General features: G+C 40.4%; 1 protein-coding gene across 4 annotated transcripts in view; it reads right to left on the bottom strand.

The window, feature by feature from the left end:
• VEZT (vezatin, adherens junctions transmembrane protein) overlaps positions 1-13,455 on the bottom strand; it is a 41,135-nt gene that overhangs the window by 27,459 nt on the left and 221 nt on the right. For 2 of the 4 annotated variants that reach the window (XM_072146589.1, XM_072146590.1), the window contains exons 2-3: positions 6,339-6,455; positions 922-1,011 (exon numbers count right to left, since the gene is read on the bottom strand). In XM_072146589.1, the coding sequence (XP_072002690.1) occupies positions 922-1,011; positions 6,339-6,455 (207 nt within the window). Of the gene's footprint in view, positions 1-921; positions 1,012-6,338; positions 6,456-13,389 lie in introns of all 4 variants that reach the window. The other 2 variants (XM_072146592.1, XM_072146591.1) reach the window with 2 other exon arrangements.

The following is a 13,455-nucleotide window of genomic DNA, read 5'->3' as shown; positions in this document are numbered from 1 at the left end:
AACAATTACATACCTACACATATTACATAACCATCAATGTTATTTTGCTGTAAGAAGGCATCTAAGCACTTTTGTGTAAGTACAACCCTGATAACTTTCAAGGCTATAAATTATGAAAAGCATTACAGGCGGTCCCCTACTTAAAACACCCGACTTACAAAAGACTCCTGGATGTTGGAAATTTTCTGTACTTAAGCCCTAGGCTACAATAAGCAGCTATAACAATTATCAAAAGGTGTCTGCTATTAAGCTTTATTATTAATTTTGGTTCTTAAAGCAATCCAACATTTTTAAAATCCAATTATCACAGAGACCAAAAATTCTGGCTAGGGTTACAATTATAAAATATACAGTTCTGACATGCATACAAATTCAACTTAAGAACAAACCTACAGAACCTATCTAGTACGTAACATGGGGACTGCCGGTATTTCAAAGATTATCTAGGATCAGAGGGTTAATTTATGCAAACTTTCAATATCCTCAGAATGTAAGCTCTGAGCAGGGCAGGGCCCTCACTCCAATATGACTATTTGTATTCTGTAATGTAATATTGTATTTGTATATGTCCCCTATGATTTTTAAAGTGTTATGGAAGACAAACTAAAATCCGTAAAAAATTAATGGATATTTATTAATACACAAAAAGTCTCTCTAAGGCTGCATTCAGAGGAAAGTAAGGAGGACGTATGTGCGGGCGCCAGCTTGCAGCCATACATATGTCCCCATAGACGGCAACATGTGCAGCACCGTACACCGGGAAAAGATAGGACATGTCCCATCTTTCCCCGTGTGCATGGCCCGTATGCCGTGCATTTATATGGAGAGGGGAGGGGTTACCCCTCTTCCTCTCCATCGTGGCATATGTATGCCTGGCCAGCCGGAAAAGGTGGATTAGAAAGGGATTTTTTTTTTACTCACCAATAGGTGGACCTTTTCATCTTTTTTCTTTTCTTGAATAAATGGGTTCCAACCTCTCCATATTTCAAGTATCCTCTGGTATATACCTGGCTGGAGAGAAGTGAGCAGTGTGAAGCCATCATAAATTCCTTCATTTTCTATCCAATAGCAGAAAGCATCACATAAAGCTCAGCTCACATAAAGCTCAGCTCACACAAGAAACAAAGCCTTTTTTTTTTTAACACGGCAGGAAAAGTGTGCCCGGCTATGCTAAACTACTGCCCAACACAACCGGACCTCACAGAACATGGTACCAATTGGTAAAATCTTCCTATCTGCAATGTATTATTTTATTTGTACATATAAATAAATGATTACATCTCCATTGATCATAAAAGTAAAGTTCTCTCTTGTTGGGTGAAATAGATCAATATTTCCATTCTGATTATCAAATAAATCTTCAGATCTTGATAAAATTGATTCTTGTTGGTCTACAATTTTTCTTCCAAAATCTGAGCTTTAAAGGAAATCTAACACCAGAATCAAGGATTGTTAACCAAAAACACACTTGCATGCTGGTCTGTGCCCCCTCTGATAGGATCTGCTCTTCTTTCAGCTTCTTGTGTCCTTGTTTTTACAAAACAATGCTTTAAAATTTTACAAATGAGCCTGAGGGGCTCTGGGTTCCATTGACAGCTATGGTGCCTGGACCCCCTCAGGTTCATTTATATTATTTTTAAAACCTTGCTTTGTAAAAACAAGGGCATAAGAAGCTAAAATAAGAGTAAATCTTTTACATTTCTTCATCTTGGTGGTAGATGTCCTTTAAAATAGGAGGGAATTACTGATGATACCAGGGAGCCATACAAGGTTCATACAAACACTACAGAAAATACACTGTAACAACAAAGCTGGAAGACAAATACATTGCAAGTATTAAAGAGAACCTGTCAGCTGTTCTATTTCACTAAATCTACAATCTTTACCTTGAACAGCAAAGCACAATTGTTCAAATAGTCTATATCCAGCCAATCCAAGCATGAGAAGTTTTATTCTTTATGTAAATCAGCCTCAGTACACAGAGGTAGGTAGATGAGCAGATGGAGAATTCCCCGGTTTCCCCTCCCATCTCCTCCTACATCTTCTTTTCTCCCTCCTTTCCAGCTCCATCACTTGCTGGTCAGAGCCACCATGTTCATCTCCAGCCTGGTGTGTGATGTGCACAATGTCTCCACTATCACTACCTTCTGACCCTTCACCTTTCCTCCCACCTTCCCAAACCACCTGTGAGGGTCCATTTACACACGGTATGCCCGCCGTGCGGGCATACCACCGTGTGCTGGAGGTGAGGAGGAGGTGGCCCCTCCTCCCTCCATAGAGAATAGCGGCGCACGGCCGCACATAAGCCGAAAGATAGAACAAGCTCTATCTTTTTGCGGTGTGTGGCCCGGATCAGTGCCACCCGCGCTATTGCCGTCTATGCGGACGTACATGCGGCCGCATATACGTCCCCGCAGACGGCCATGTGAATGAGCCCTGACAAAGAGGATACAGCCAGTGTGGTGCACAGGCACCGTGTAGCAGGGGATGTAAAAATAGCTGTACGTGTTCCAGCAGGGCACTGTGAAGCATTCCCTGTCCCTGATGAAGCAGAGCTGTATGTGTCTTCAGTTAAATATTGGCAGACAATCCCTCAGTACTAGTTCCATGCACAGGGCCCACCCAAGAGTCCCAGCATGGTGGTGGCAGTGAGACCTGTCAATCAGGAACAGGGAGGCAGGGGAACCATGAATATGCCGGACTCCCTTTCTGTGATTGGACTCACAGGTATATAAGTATACAAAATGATAATTTAACATTGCTCACATGAAGAGGAACCATTCAGCAGTGAACACAATGTTTTTAATCACATTTTTTAATTAAGTATTTATTTTTGGTGCGTAAATTTGAATGTTGGATGAATACTTTGCAGGCAGGAAAATAGAACAGAAACAGTATACAGAGTTTGCTGATGGACCTTTATAGAAAATATCGAAATGAGACATGTTCTAATTAAGTGATGATAAGAATGGATTTCTGTTTTTCTCTCAATGCTGTATGTGTTGTATCTCATGATTTTATCTCTATTCCCAGGTGTTGCAGCAAATGAACTGTGCAACTTCTTGTGAATCAAACTCATTGTATAATCTATAAGCTGGATCTCATTGGCCACGGCAGCCCAATTTCAAATGAACAATTATAACTTTGGGGTGGGTAATTCCATGCAAGCTGTACACAAGGTCTGGAAGGGGATCAAGTCCAACCATTACATTCCATTGTCATGCTGTACACATTGTCTAATGTGCAGTTACCATTCCTTATATGGGATGACACATACGTCACATTGGCAGCGTCACTCCTCTGCAGAAATGTTAGCTGGTTATGTCAACACCCTGTGGACGCCCTGTAGCTCCTTACCAAAGACCTTGGTGTGCTACAGTATATTGCTGTACACCAGCAGTGTTTGGAAACATTTTAAAAAAGTTTTTTTTCATAAATCTATGAACATAGATATAAGATGTATATAGACATAATTAATAGTAGAACAATAATAATGCATGGAAAAATAAACCAAGCATACCTCTGTGTAGCTGCCTGCACACTGATGCAGGATCGTATGTGGATCATCAATAATACCTTGTGTGGTCTAAAAAATACCTTATTAAATTAATAATTGCCCTGGCCGGGCAACTGAGGTGTTGATCACGCGTGCGAGAGAGTTCCCGAGAGCCGAACTGCAGAATGGGAGGGTGTGGACATAATACATGGCACGCAGGAGGCGTGCACAATTAAAAGCAGTCAGAACACCCTGTGTGATATGCACAAGAGCGTGAAGTGGTAATCTGTATAATTTAAAAAGCTATTTTTTTCAGACCACATAAGGTTTTATGGATAATCAACATAAGATCCTTTGTCCGCATGCAGATTTCCTTTAATTTACATATCTTTTTTTCCATTCCACAAATACGGATGTAAATACAGCCATGTGAAAGTGGTCGTATAACAAGGTTAGATTACATTGCATTCTAGCAAAACACTGCAAAAGCTACAATTCCACACAGTGCAGTGGCTAGGATAAACAAGGCTAGCCATTTCCCTGAAGAACGGTTTATGGAAGACTGGATTGTTTATAAAGGAAACAGAACAGCTTTCAAATAGGCTGTCAGAAAACTGCAAAACCCCTAACCTTCCTGCATTCAGAGATCACAGACTGTCATAAACACAGAAGCGGAGGGCAATTCGAGAACTTCTCTGCTACTACTCAGCTCTGCTAACAGTTTCCATTTAGAAGAATGGGAAAAAACCATAACACACGACCAACAAACTATCTCAGAGGGAGTGTGGGGTCACATAACTATCCTGAGGACAAAGCCAAATTGGGTAGCAACATGACTTCATTTAATTATGTTACTCCTCAAGTGCCCCAGGCTAAAGAAAATACTGGAAATAATGTATTCATGATCAGAAGGCTCTCTTTTAAAATGTTTAAAGGACATCTACCACCAGATTACGGACGGCAGACTGTGCTATTATGCATGCTTGTTACCTCTAGGGCAGTGTTTCCCAACCACCGGTCCGTGGCCTAAGACCAGGCCGTGGAAAACCTGGTTCTGGGCCGCACCATTCTCTGTAAAAAACAACAACAACAACAAAAAATACTCAACTTCCCTGTTCCCCTGCAGCAGTCTTCTCTTCCTTTACTTCATTTCCCCATTAATGCGCTGCTCTATTGCTGGGGTGCATGATGATGTCATCACATCTTGTCTCCTGACAATAGAACCGTGCATTAATCCGAAAGAGAAGACTGCTGCAGGGGAACGCGGAAGGTGAGCATTTTTTTTCGTGTAGGAGTTTGGCTGGGAAAGGGGACAATGGAAGGAGAAGGTGGGGGCAGCTAAAGAAAAGGGGATGTGGGAGGGGGGCATGCTGCAGGAAAAAGGACAATATAAGTGGGGGGGGGGGCGCTAATTCAGGAAATGGGACAATATAAGCTAGGCACGCAGGGAGCTATGTACATTTTTGACTATGAAACTATAACACCAGACTGCATACTGCCCAACCACCGGTCCCTGGAGAAAATTTATGTTTTCAGCCGGTCCCTGGGCAAAAAAAGGTTGGGGACCACTGCTCTAGGGGAGCGCTTCATTGCTCCTTTATTAATTAAACACGCACCCCCCCCCCAGCTTATTATTGTTCACCCCCCCCCATCCGCTGGTTGTACTGAAATCTCACACATACTCGAAAACTTGTCCCTTGCGGAATCGCACTAGTAACTTGCAGGCTGCACAAGGGACAAGTTCTAATGTATGCCCAAGATTTTAAAACAGCCGACTAACATTACCATGGTGAGATCCCTCTATTGCCCAGTTTCCAATAGGCGAGCAACAAAGTCATTAAGGGCGAAGTGGATGATATCCGTTGTAAGTCTGGGCAAGACGAAATACACAATCATGCCCATGATGCTCCGAGAAGCTAAATAAAATTGTTTTTACAGTCAAGGTACAGATTTTTTTCTCATTAAAACAACAAGGCTTTCATACAAGGTAATTCATCTACAAGAGTATATGATATGCCATGTATACATGTGCTTGGGGAGCAGAAACTTTTATCAATTTTTGTAAATTAATAATGCAGATGATAATACAAACAATTTCTTATATACTTTCTTATTACTGTGTCCTTCTTTTATCCTGGCCTTTCTTCCTTATTAAAGAAGTCTGTGTCAGCTTTCTCTCCACTCTAGTGATAAATTGTCTAATGACTTTACAGTCATTCTATTCATGACTTTACAGTCATTCTATACAGTCAAACTATTTACAGTCACTGAATAGTCTAATCTACTTAGAGAGTTAAATAATAAAAGGAAATATTCTATAGGAATTGATCAAGTTAATCATTTGGCTCCTTATCTGCACCAAAAACTTTCACATACACTGCTCACTGCAGGAGAAAGAGAAGAAAAAAAAAGAGCTAAGAAGCCGATGTACTTAAGTAAAATTACAAAGTTTAGCACCTGCACTATTCATTTCTGAAAAAAAAATGCTCCAAATGCTTAGTTGTCTTTAGTTAATGTAACTGGACAGGCAAAAAAAACACAGTAACGCAGAGTGTGAACATGAAGAGTTACCAAACCTCTGAACATTTTGTGACTTTTACTGCCATTTTAGCCTCTGAGCTGGCGTGCATACTATAACGGCTTATATCCAGGGTATGGCAATATTTCTTGCACAGTGCCATGCCCTTTTGCACCAAGCAATGCAGTAACAACATTTGGTAAAGGAGATGTAAAATATTCAGGCCGTTTTTTTGGTGCAAATGGCAGAATTTTTTGGTACATCTGACCCTGGCCATGTTTGTGAGACTTTGTTAGATATCCGGTATGTTGAGTCCTTGCCCACCTCTGGAGTTTTTGTGCGTCCATTCTCTAACAGGATCTCTTCTTCCTGTGAGACCACTTGACATATTTCAAAGTCTGTGTGCCCCAAATCCTGCAGGTACTGATAGAGTGGTGAATTCTGAAAAAGAGTAGGAATAGTCATTATTATATAAGTATAATATACGATGATGAGATACAAAGCCCAACAAAACATCATCCTGTACACTTCCCTCTAGGCTCTGAGCACATGGCCAGAGGAAATCAAGGGCTGCAATACAATTTCCATGAACAAGCATGAAATAATATCACTGTGGGAACTCATTTTGGTGCCTTAACCCCTTAACGATGAGGCCTTTTTTCATTTTTGCGCTTCTAGTTTTCACTATTTTATTTTTCCATGTATTTTTCTGCATAACAAAGAGCACTTCATAGAAATGGTATTTAACATTGCATGCCCTGTAATGAAAAAAAAAAAAAACGCATTTGCGCCGTATTCTTGTGGGCTGGATCTTACAGCTTTCACTGCGCGCCCCAAATGACATGTATACTTTATTCTATATACTATATTATGGGTCGGTGCGATCACGGGTATAACAAATTTGTATAGGTTTTATAATGTTTTCATACATTTGCAACAATTAAAACCTCCTGTACAAAAAAATATTCTTTATTTTGACATCTTCTGGGGCTAATAACTTTTTCTTACTTCGGTGTACGAAGCTGTGGGTGGAGTCATTTTTTGCGACTTTTGATGACATTTTCAATGCTACCATTTTGCGGACTGTCCGACCTTTTGATAATTTTTTTATATTTTTCAAAAAACGTGGTATTTTTCTACATGGCGATACCCAACATGTTCATGATTTTTACTGTTTATTTTTAAATCAGTTCTATGGAAAGGATGGGGTGATTAAAATTTTTAGGTTTTTTAAATTTTAAAAGGTTTTTTTTTTTTTTTTTAACTATTATACAGCCCCCCATGGTACTTTAACCCTTGGTTGTCTGACTGATCCTACTTTATGGCAGTATATGGGGATTTTCCTCATCATTCATTACAATGTGAAAATCGCACATGGTAGTGAATGGGTTAAAACCAGACATCCTCGGGTGTTCGTAAGACCTGAGGCGGTCATGGCAAATGATCATCTCACTGATGACCTCACAAGGGGAAGCAATGAATCCAAGTTGTTGACAGCGCCCACACGATGCTGGGATTTAAATACCTTCGGCAGCTTTTATATGGTTAACACCTGTGATCAGTGCCAGCATGGGTGTGTTACCGGTGGACATTTGCTGCAATATGCAGCAAACGCCAACCTTATATGGAGACGGCTCAGCCCATGTGCCCTTTATATACACCCGCAGCAATTAAAGTCAAGTAATTAATAAATGCCATATTTCTGCTGCAACTAGTGGACACCCAATATTGTGATCAAGAAATTTTGAAAATAAAAGTCATATGTTGACTACAGATCAGGTCACTGAAACCTTGTTTCAGCGATTTCATTACCTTCAGGGATATAAACCAACACATTTCCACATTGTAATGATGTAATGATGTCAGCTGAGGAGCCAGAACAATTGTGTTTGGATACTTGTTACAAATCAGTGGGAAGGATTTCTTACTTATCACTGATCAAGTATTCAGACAAGATTGTACTTGACATAAGCTGAAGGTTGTTCGTTTTTATTGACCTATAGAGGACATCCTTTATATTCTGCACATGGAGGACCTCCGCAAGCATTAGGAGCAGGATGGTGGGACCTACTGTCAAGTGCACCTATTAGTACTGAAAAATGTATTTACCAATAATGACAAAAATTGGATATTCAATATATCTAGCAACCTTACTTCTGTATAAAAGAAAATTAATCCTAATTGTTATGACTCAGATCTATTTCCATGACTTTCCTTTAACAAGTTACAACTCAATCTGTGAGCAAGAAACAATGTTTGCTTTGTCTCCCGTCTTACCCGCTGTTTACTCAGCAGCACAAGGCTGGTTCCTGGAATCCAGCGTCTGAAGCTTGTACTTTGCATCATTTCTATCCTAAACACAAAGGGCTGTAAAGAAACAATATGACTCAAATGCAGGTAAGATACACCTACACCTTTTGCCAGACTGGAATATCCGTTAAGGCCCTGTCCCTGGTCTCGGATATACTTTACATACCATAATCCATTAATCACAAGAAGCCACCAGACAGACAGGCCACATTCCTTGGCATCAAACTTCACCTGAACAGGGGTAAATTTCCCAAACGCAAGTTTACACTTGGTTATTGCTGCACATCCAGCAGAATTTGGACATACAAAGTCACTGTGAGCTTTTCATGGACAAATTTCAGGTCGACGCAAGCAGCTTCTAATAAAGATACAGAGCGCATTGTAATATTAATGTAATGTGTGTGTGGAAGGTCATACTTTCATGTATCGTATTTATGGTTAAGAGTATTAGTTTACACCTTTACTTTGACTTGGCCAAAGGTGGTAGATAAGGTGTTCACAATACCACTGCCTCTGATTTTATGCTGATATTTGCTGTTGAATTACATATAAATCCGGCAGAAATTTTCTTTACCATCATCCAAAATTTTTTTTCTTTAAAGCTTGCGAATATGTTTAAAACGTGAGGTCACCACTATAGCTTTTATGGCAATGTAGTTCAGTTATATTTCATTTCAATGAATGGGACGGAGCTGTGACTCTATACAATGTTGGTGCTGTGCTCTGAGACTTGCAAGTGGACAAAAAGCTGTTTTTTGGCACTAAAGGTGAGAAGGTAAGAAGAGAATCCTTGCATTATATATCACTGTGGTGTTTGGTCTGTGAAATCCGTCCAGCACACGGTCCGATTCACAGATCGACCAGGGATAAAAGGATCCTGAAATACCCCTTAAAACATGAAAGAGCCAAGGCTGCTAACTGGTTTCACTACAAGTCAGTATACTCAGCCAACAAGTTCCTGTAATAAAGCCATCCAGCTTCCCGCAAGCAATGTATACAGTACAGCAAAACTAAAAAGTCATGTACAATAAATTGCTCAGCACTTCTGACTGCAATACTCTCTGCCTTACATCTAAGTAGGTATAAATCCATTATGTGTTCCTGAGAAGGCACAGACACTATTAAAGCAAGACTGAGCATCCTCTCAGAGGAGTAAAAAGATGAACACTACAGTCAATGACACAGAACCTGGCAAGGCGCCGTGTACTCCAATATGATTTACAATAAGACTGTTAGACATATCATATATGTTAGTATCGTGTTTGATACTGGACGAGAGGTCTTGCTGATGATCCTTCAAAACTACAAGGCTGTTATAGAACAAGCTACAAACGATAAACTAAGAAAACCCAAGTACTGTATGGACAGTGTTATTTCCCATTCAATGCATCTAATCACAACTTCTGCCCAAAGTTTCTAGACTGTGATACAAATGGCGACCAGCATATACACTTGTCAGAGACCAGTTTCCTAAACGTCAAGGTCATGGTGTAGTCCTATGTGGATATATCCTAACGTGTGTAAAAAGCAGGTTTTTAAGCTTTCATAAAAGTTGTATATATATTTTTAAAGCACATAAAAAAAATGTAAATAAAATAATTGTGAAAGAACACTAATCAAAATTAGAGAGCACTTTTAGGTATTGCCAAGTTATTGATGTTAATCCAAGACCTCCTGCTAATTTCCTTAAATGAACCCATCACCACATTTTTCACAAATACAGGTAGTAACAGGTTCCCATAGAGCCCTAGTAACTATCTGACACCTTTCTTTTAGTCGAAAATTGTTCCCCTTAGATTCCCATATATTCAACTTTATAGTTTTACCTGGTATCTAAGCATGGATACAGCAAATCGACGTGGGAGTGGACTCCTTGGGCTGAATCCAGCAGCTCTTCTCCATCCGCTCTCTGCATGGAGCTCTAATGTCATGTGACCAGGGTGACTTCTTCACAGGTCATTTAGCCTTAGAAAACTGTACACCTAGCATATATCTCATGAAATCAGAGCATATCATATCACTTGAAATCAAAGAAGCCTGCATGGAGAGGAGTATAAGTCTGCTGCGATTTTTCTTTTTTATGAGGTCAGATATGTACATGGTACAGTTTGCTAATGTTAAGAGGCTAAAGAACCTGTGATGAGGTCACCCTGGTCACTGGACATTAGGTAATTCCCCTCGACTCGCTCCAAAGATGCATAGATATTAGGCAAGTTTATAACGGATTCTATGGGGTTCTGAGAGAAACAATTTTTAGCTAAAAGAAGGGGGTCATTTACTACGGCTCTATAGGAACCTGCCACTAAATGTATTTGTGAAAAATGTGGTGCCAGGTTCCCTTTAATTATCTGACAAACCCTATTTAAAGAGGACCTGTCACCTAATGTAAGCAGCTCCTAGTGCTACAGCATATGCCGCAGTATTACACTGCTAGCGTTATCGCACACCTCCGATAATGCTAACAAACACTGCAGTGCTGTACAATTGAAAAGGAAGCGCTACCTCTCCCCCTACTCCATAGGCCAGCGGTGACAGTCGAGCTTCACACGGCAGTCACCGCCCCTAATCCCACCCCCTCATGAATACGCCCGACCGCTTACAGCACGGTCCGGCGTTTCCAATTGTACAGCGCTGCAGTGTTTGTTAGCGTTATCGAACGTTTCCGATAACGGTAGCAATGTAACACTGCAGCATATGCTGTGCCACTAGGAGATGCTTACTTTAGTGAGGAGACAGGTCCTCTTTACCTTCCAGCCCAAGGGTGGGATCACAGTGTGTTATTTTTTTTTTCCCGAACATTCAAATGAAGTTTTATTAAATGACAATGAAAAAGGCAGTCACAGAACAAGGGTAACAAGTACAGAAAAATAATACAGGCAGTCCCCTACTTAAGGACACCCGACTTACAGTCAACCCATAGTTACAGACAGACCCCTCTGACCTCTGGTGAAGCTTTCTGAATGCTTTACTATAGTCCCAGACTGCAATGATCAGCTGTAAGGTGTCTGTAATGAAGCTTTATTGATAATCCTTGGTCCCATTACAGCAAAAAATGTTTAAACTCCAATTGTCACTGGGGCCAAACTTTTTTTTTTGTCTGGATCGACTATACAGTTTCGACTTACATACAAATTCAACTTAAGAACAAACCTCCGAACCCTATCTTGTCCGTAACCCGGGGACTGCCTGTACAAAAATAGGAGCATAAATCTACATAAATCTATGCCAAGAAGCATAGTATATGCTTATACAATACAACAACATACACAATGCGTAGTGTAAGCATATGGTGGCTGTGGTAAAAGGGAAAGGTTGGGTACAGAGTAAATGGTCTAAGGTAAGTACTAATGCTTTTTAGGTGCAGTCACAATAAAGCACTTTGGTAGCTTACCTCAACAAGCACATAGCTCTGAAAAATGAAAATGACATGGAAATGATCTTCCAAGAATCTGGCTGCTCTATAAATAGCTCCAGTAGGATTTGTACAGTCTATACTATCTGTATGCAATGAACCAAAAGGCAAGGATGTTCACTGGGTTTGGAATTGGGGCAGGGGGGCGCTAATGCCAATTGTTAATTTTTTTTGAGTCACAATATGAAAATGGGTAATGAAAGAAAGAAAATCTTTCAACAGCCTGCAGCTGCCAAAATCCAGACTTTTTTTTTTTTTTTTAAAAAGCTTACCTTTTATTTTTACTGTGATAATTGTTAACTGGCAAGGTCCAACAATAAAAATAATAAGAGTAATATCTAGTACACTATAACCCCAACCACTTGTCTTCTTTAAAGGGAACCTGTCACCGCTGTTAATAATAATTTGCGTGCAGGTTCCCAAAGTGCAACCTTTCTTCAGCTAATAAAAATCGCTGCGCAGAAATGGAAAAAATTAACATTTATTCTCTGACTGGTAACCAGACAGAGAGTCTAGCGAGTCTAGGTGGGCGGATACATACATGAGAGTCCCGTGGCTTGCTCACACCTCCTTTCCCTACGTCATCCGGCTGTTGGCTGAATTATAACACTTATACTTATGGCTGCCACACACGGAAGCTAAGCATTAATGCGGCACATGCGCCATAGGCAGATCTGATGGCTTCAGAGCTGTAATCTGTCTGCACATAGGACTTGTGTTGTAGGGAATGTAATCTGCACATCATGTAAAGGAAAATTATACAATCCGCTGCATTGCAGAAGCTAAGCCAAGTCCTAATGGAATGTTCCTAATGGAAAGCTTGTCCACTGTCATCTATGCCAACCAGCAGAACTATAAATTCAGCTCTGGATCATAACACAGGCTGCAATACATAGGATCTAATTTGTTCCCCAACTGTGCTTGCTTTATGCTAGAACAAAATTGGCACAGGTGCTACAGGTCAAATTGGAGATTTTTGTATAAAAACGTTTAGCACCAGAACTTTAAGGGGCTTTATTATTAAGACCGATGCTCTATTTATAGGTTTGCAGCATTCAAAGATTTTGTAAATTTGAGCTTTAACCTGTCCCAGTTTTAGTAAAAGAAACAATGGGCTCAAATAAAGCCGGATAAGTCAGACAAGATCCAGAAGTGCGGTCATGCATCATCCATGGCTTGGAACATGTGTAGCTTCATGGAGTCCTGGGATGGTTCTATGTGGGTGCCGGGATGGTTCTATGAATCTAGTCACACATGTAACGATAAATATCTGCAATGATATTCATAGCGGCAATGGTGATGATTATAAGCAATGGATCTCCAGGAAGGGGCAATGTCTGGCCTTATCATGTATTGCATTGTTACTAAGTAGAATGGATACAATGGAATATATGTCAGTCATTGGATCACTGCATGCCTTCAAGGAACTGTCCAATATGACACATTCTTCTCAGATAACATAGACATTAAATGGAACACTATGAGTACAGCAAAAACAATGATGCGACATGAAGATACTCAAAGACAGTCAGATGACAGTGAAAGGCAATGACAAGTACACTGTACACATGGTACACAAAGATCATTCAGCTGTCATTCACACTGCACATTCCCAGCACAGCTCCCCGGTGTCATGCGGAGACATGGCGATACCTGGGCGTCGAGTCCAGGGTACACACCCGGAGAAAGCTGAACACCATAACACTGGCTATTGTCACC

This window comes from Engystomops pustulosus, chromosome 4, assembly GCF_040894005.1.
Source record: "Engystomops pustulosus chromosome 4, aEngPut4.maternal, whole genome shotgun sequence".
Lineage (NCBI taxonomy): Eukaryota > Metazoa > Chordata > Amphibia > Anura > Leptodactylidae > Engystomops > Engystomops pustulosus.
This window is presented reverse-complemented; position numbering and strand designations above follow the sequence as displayed.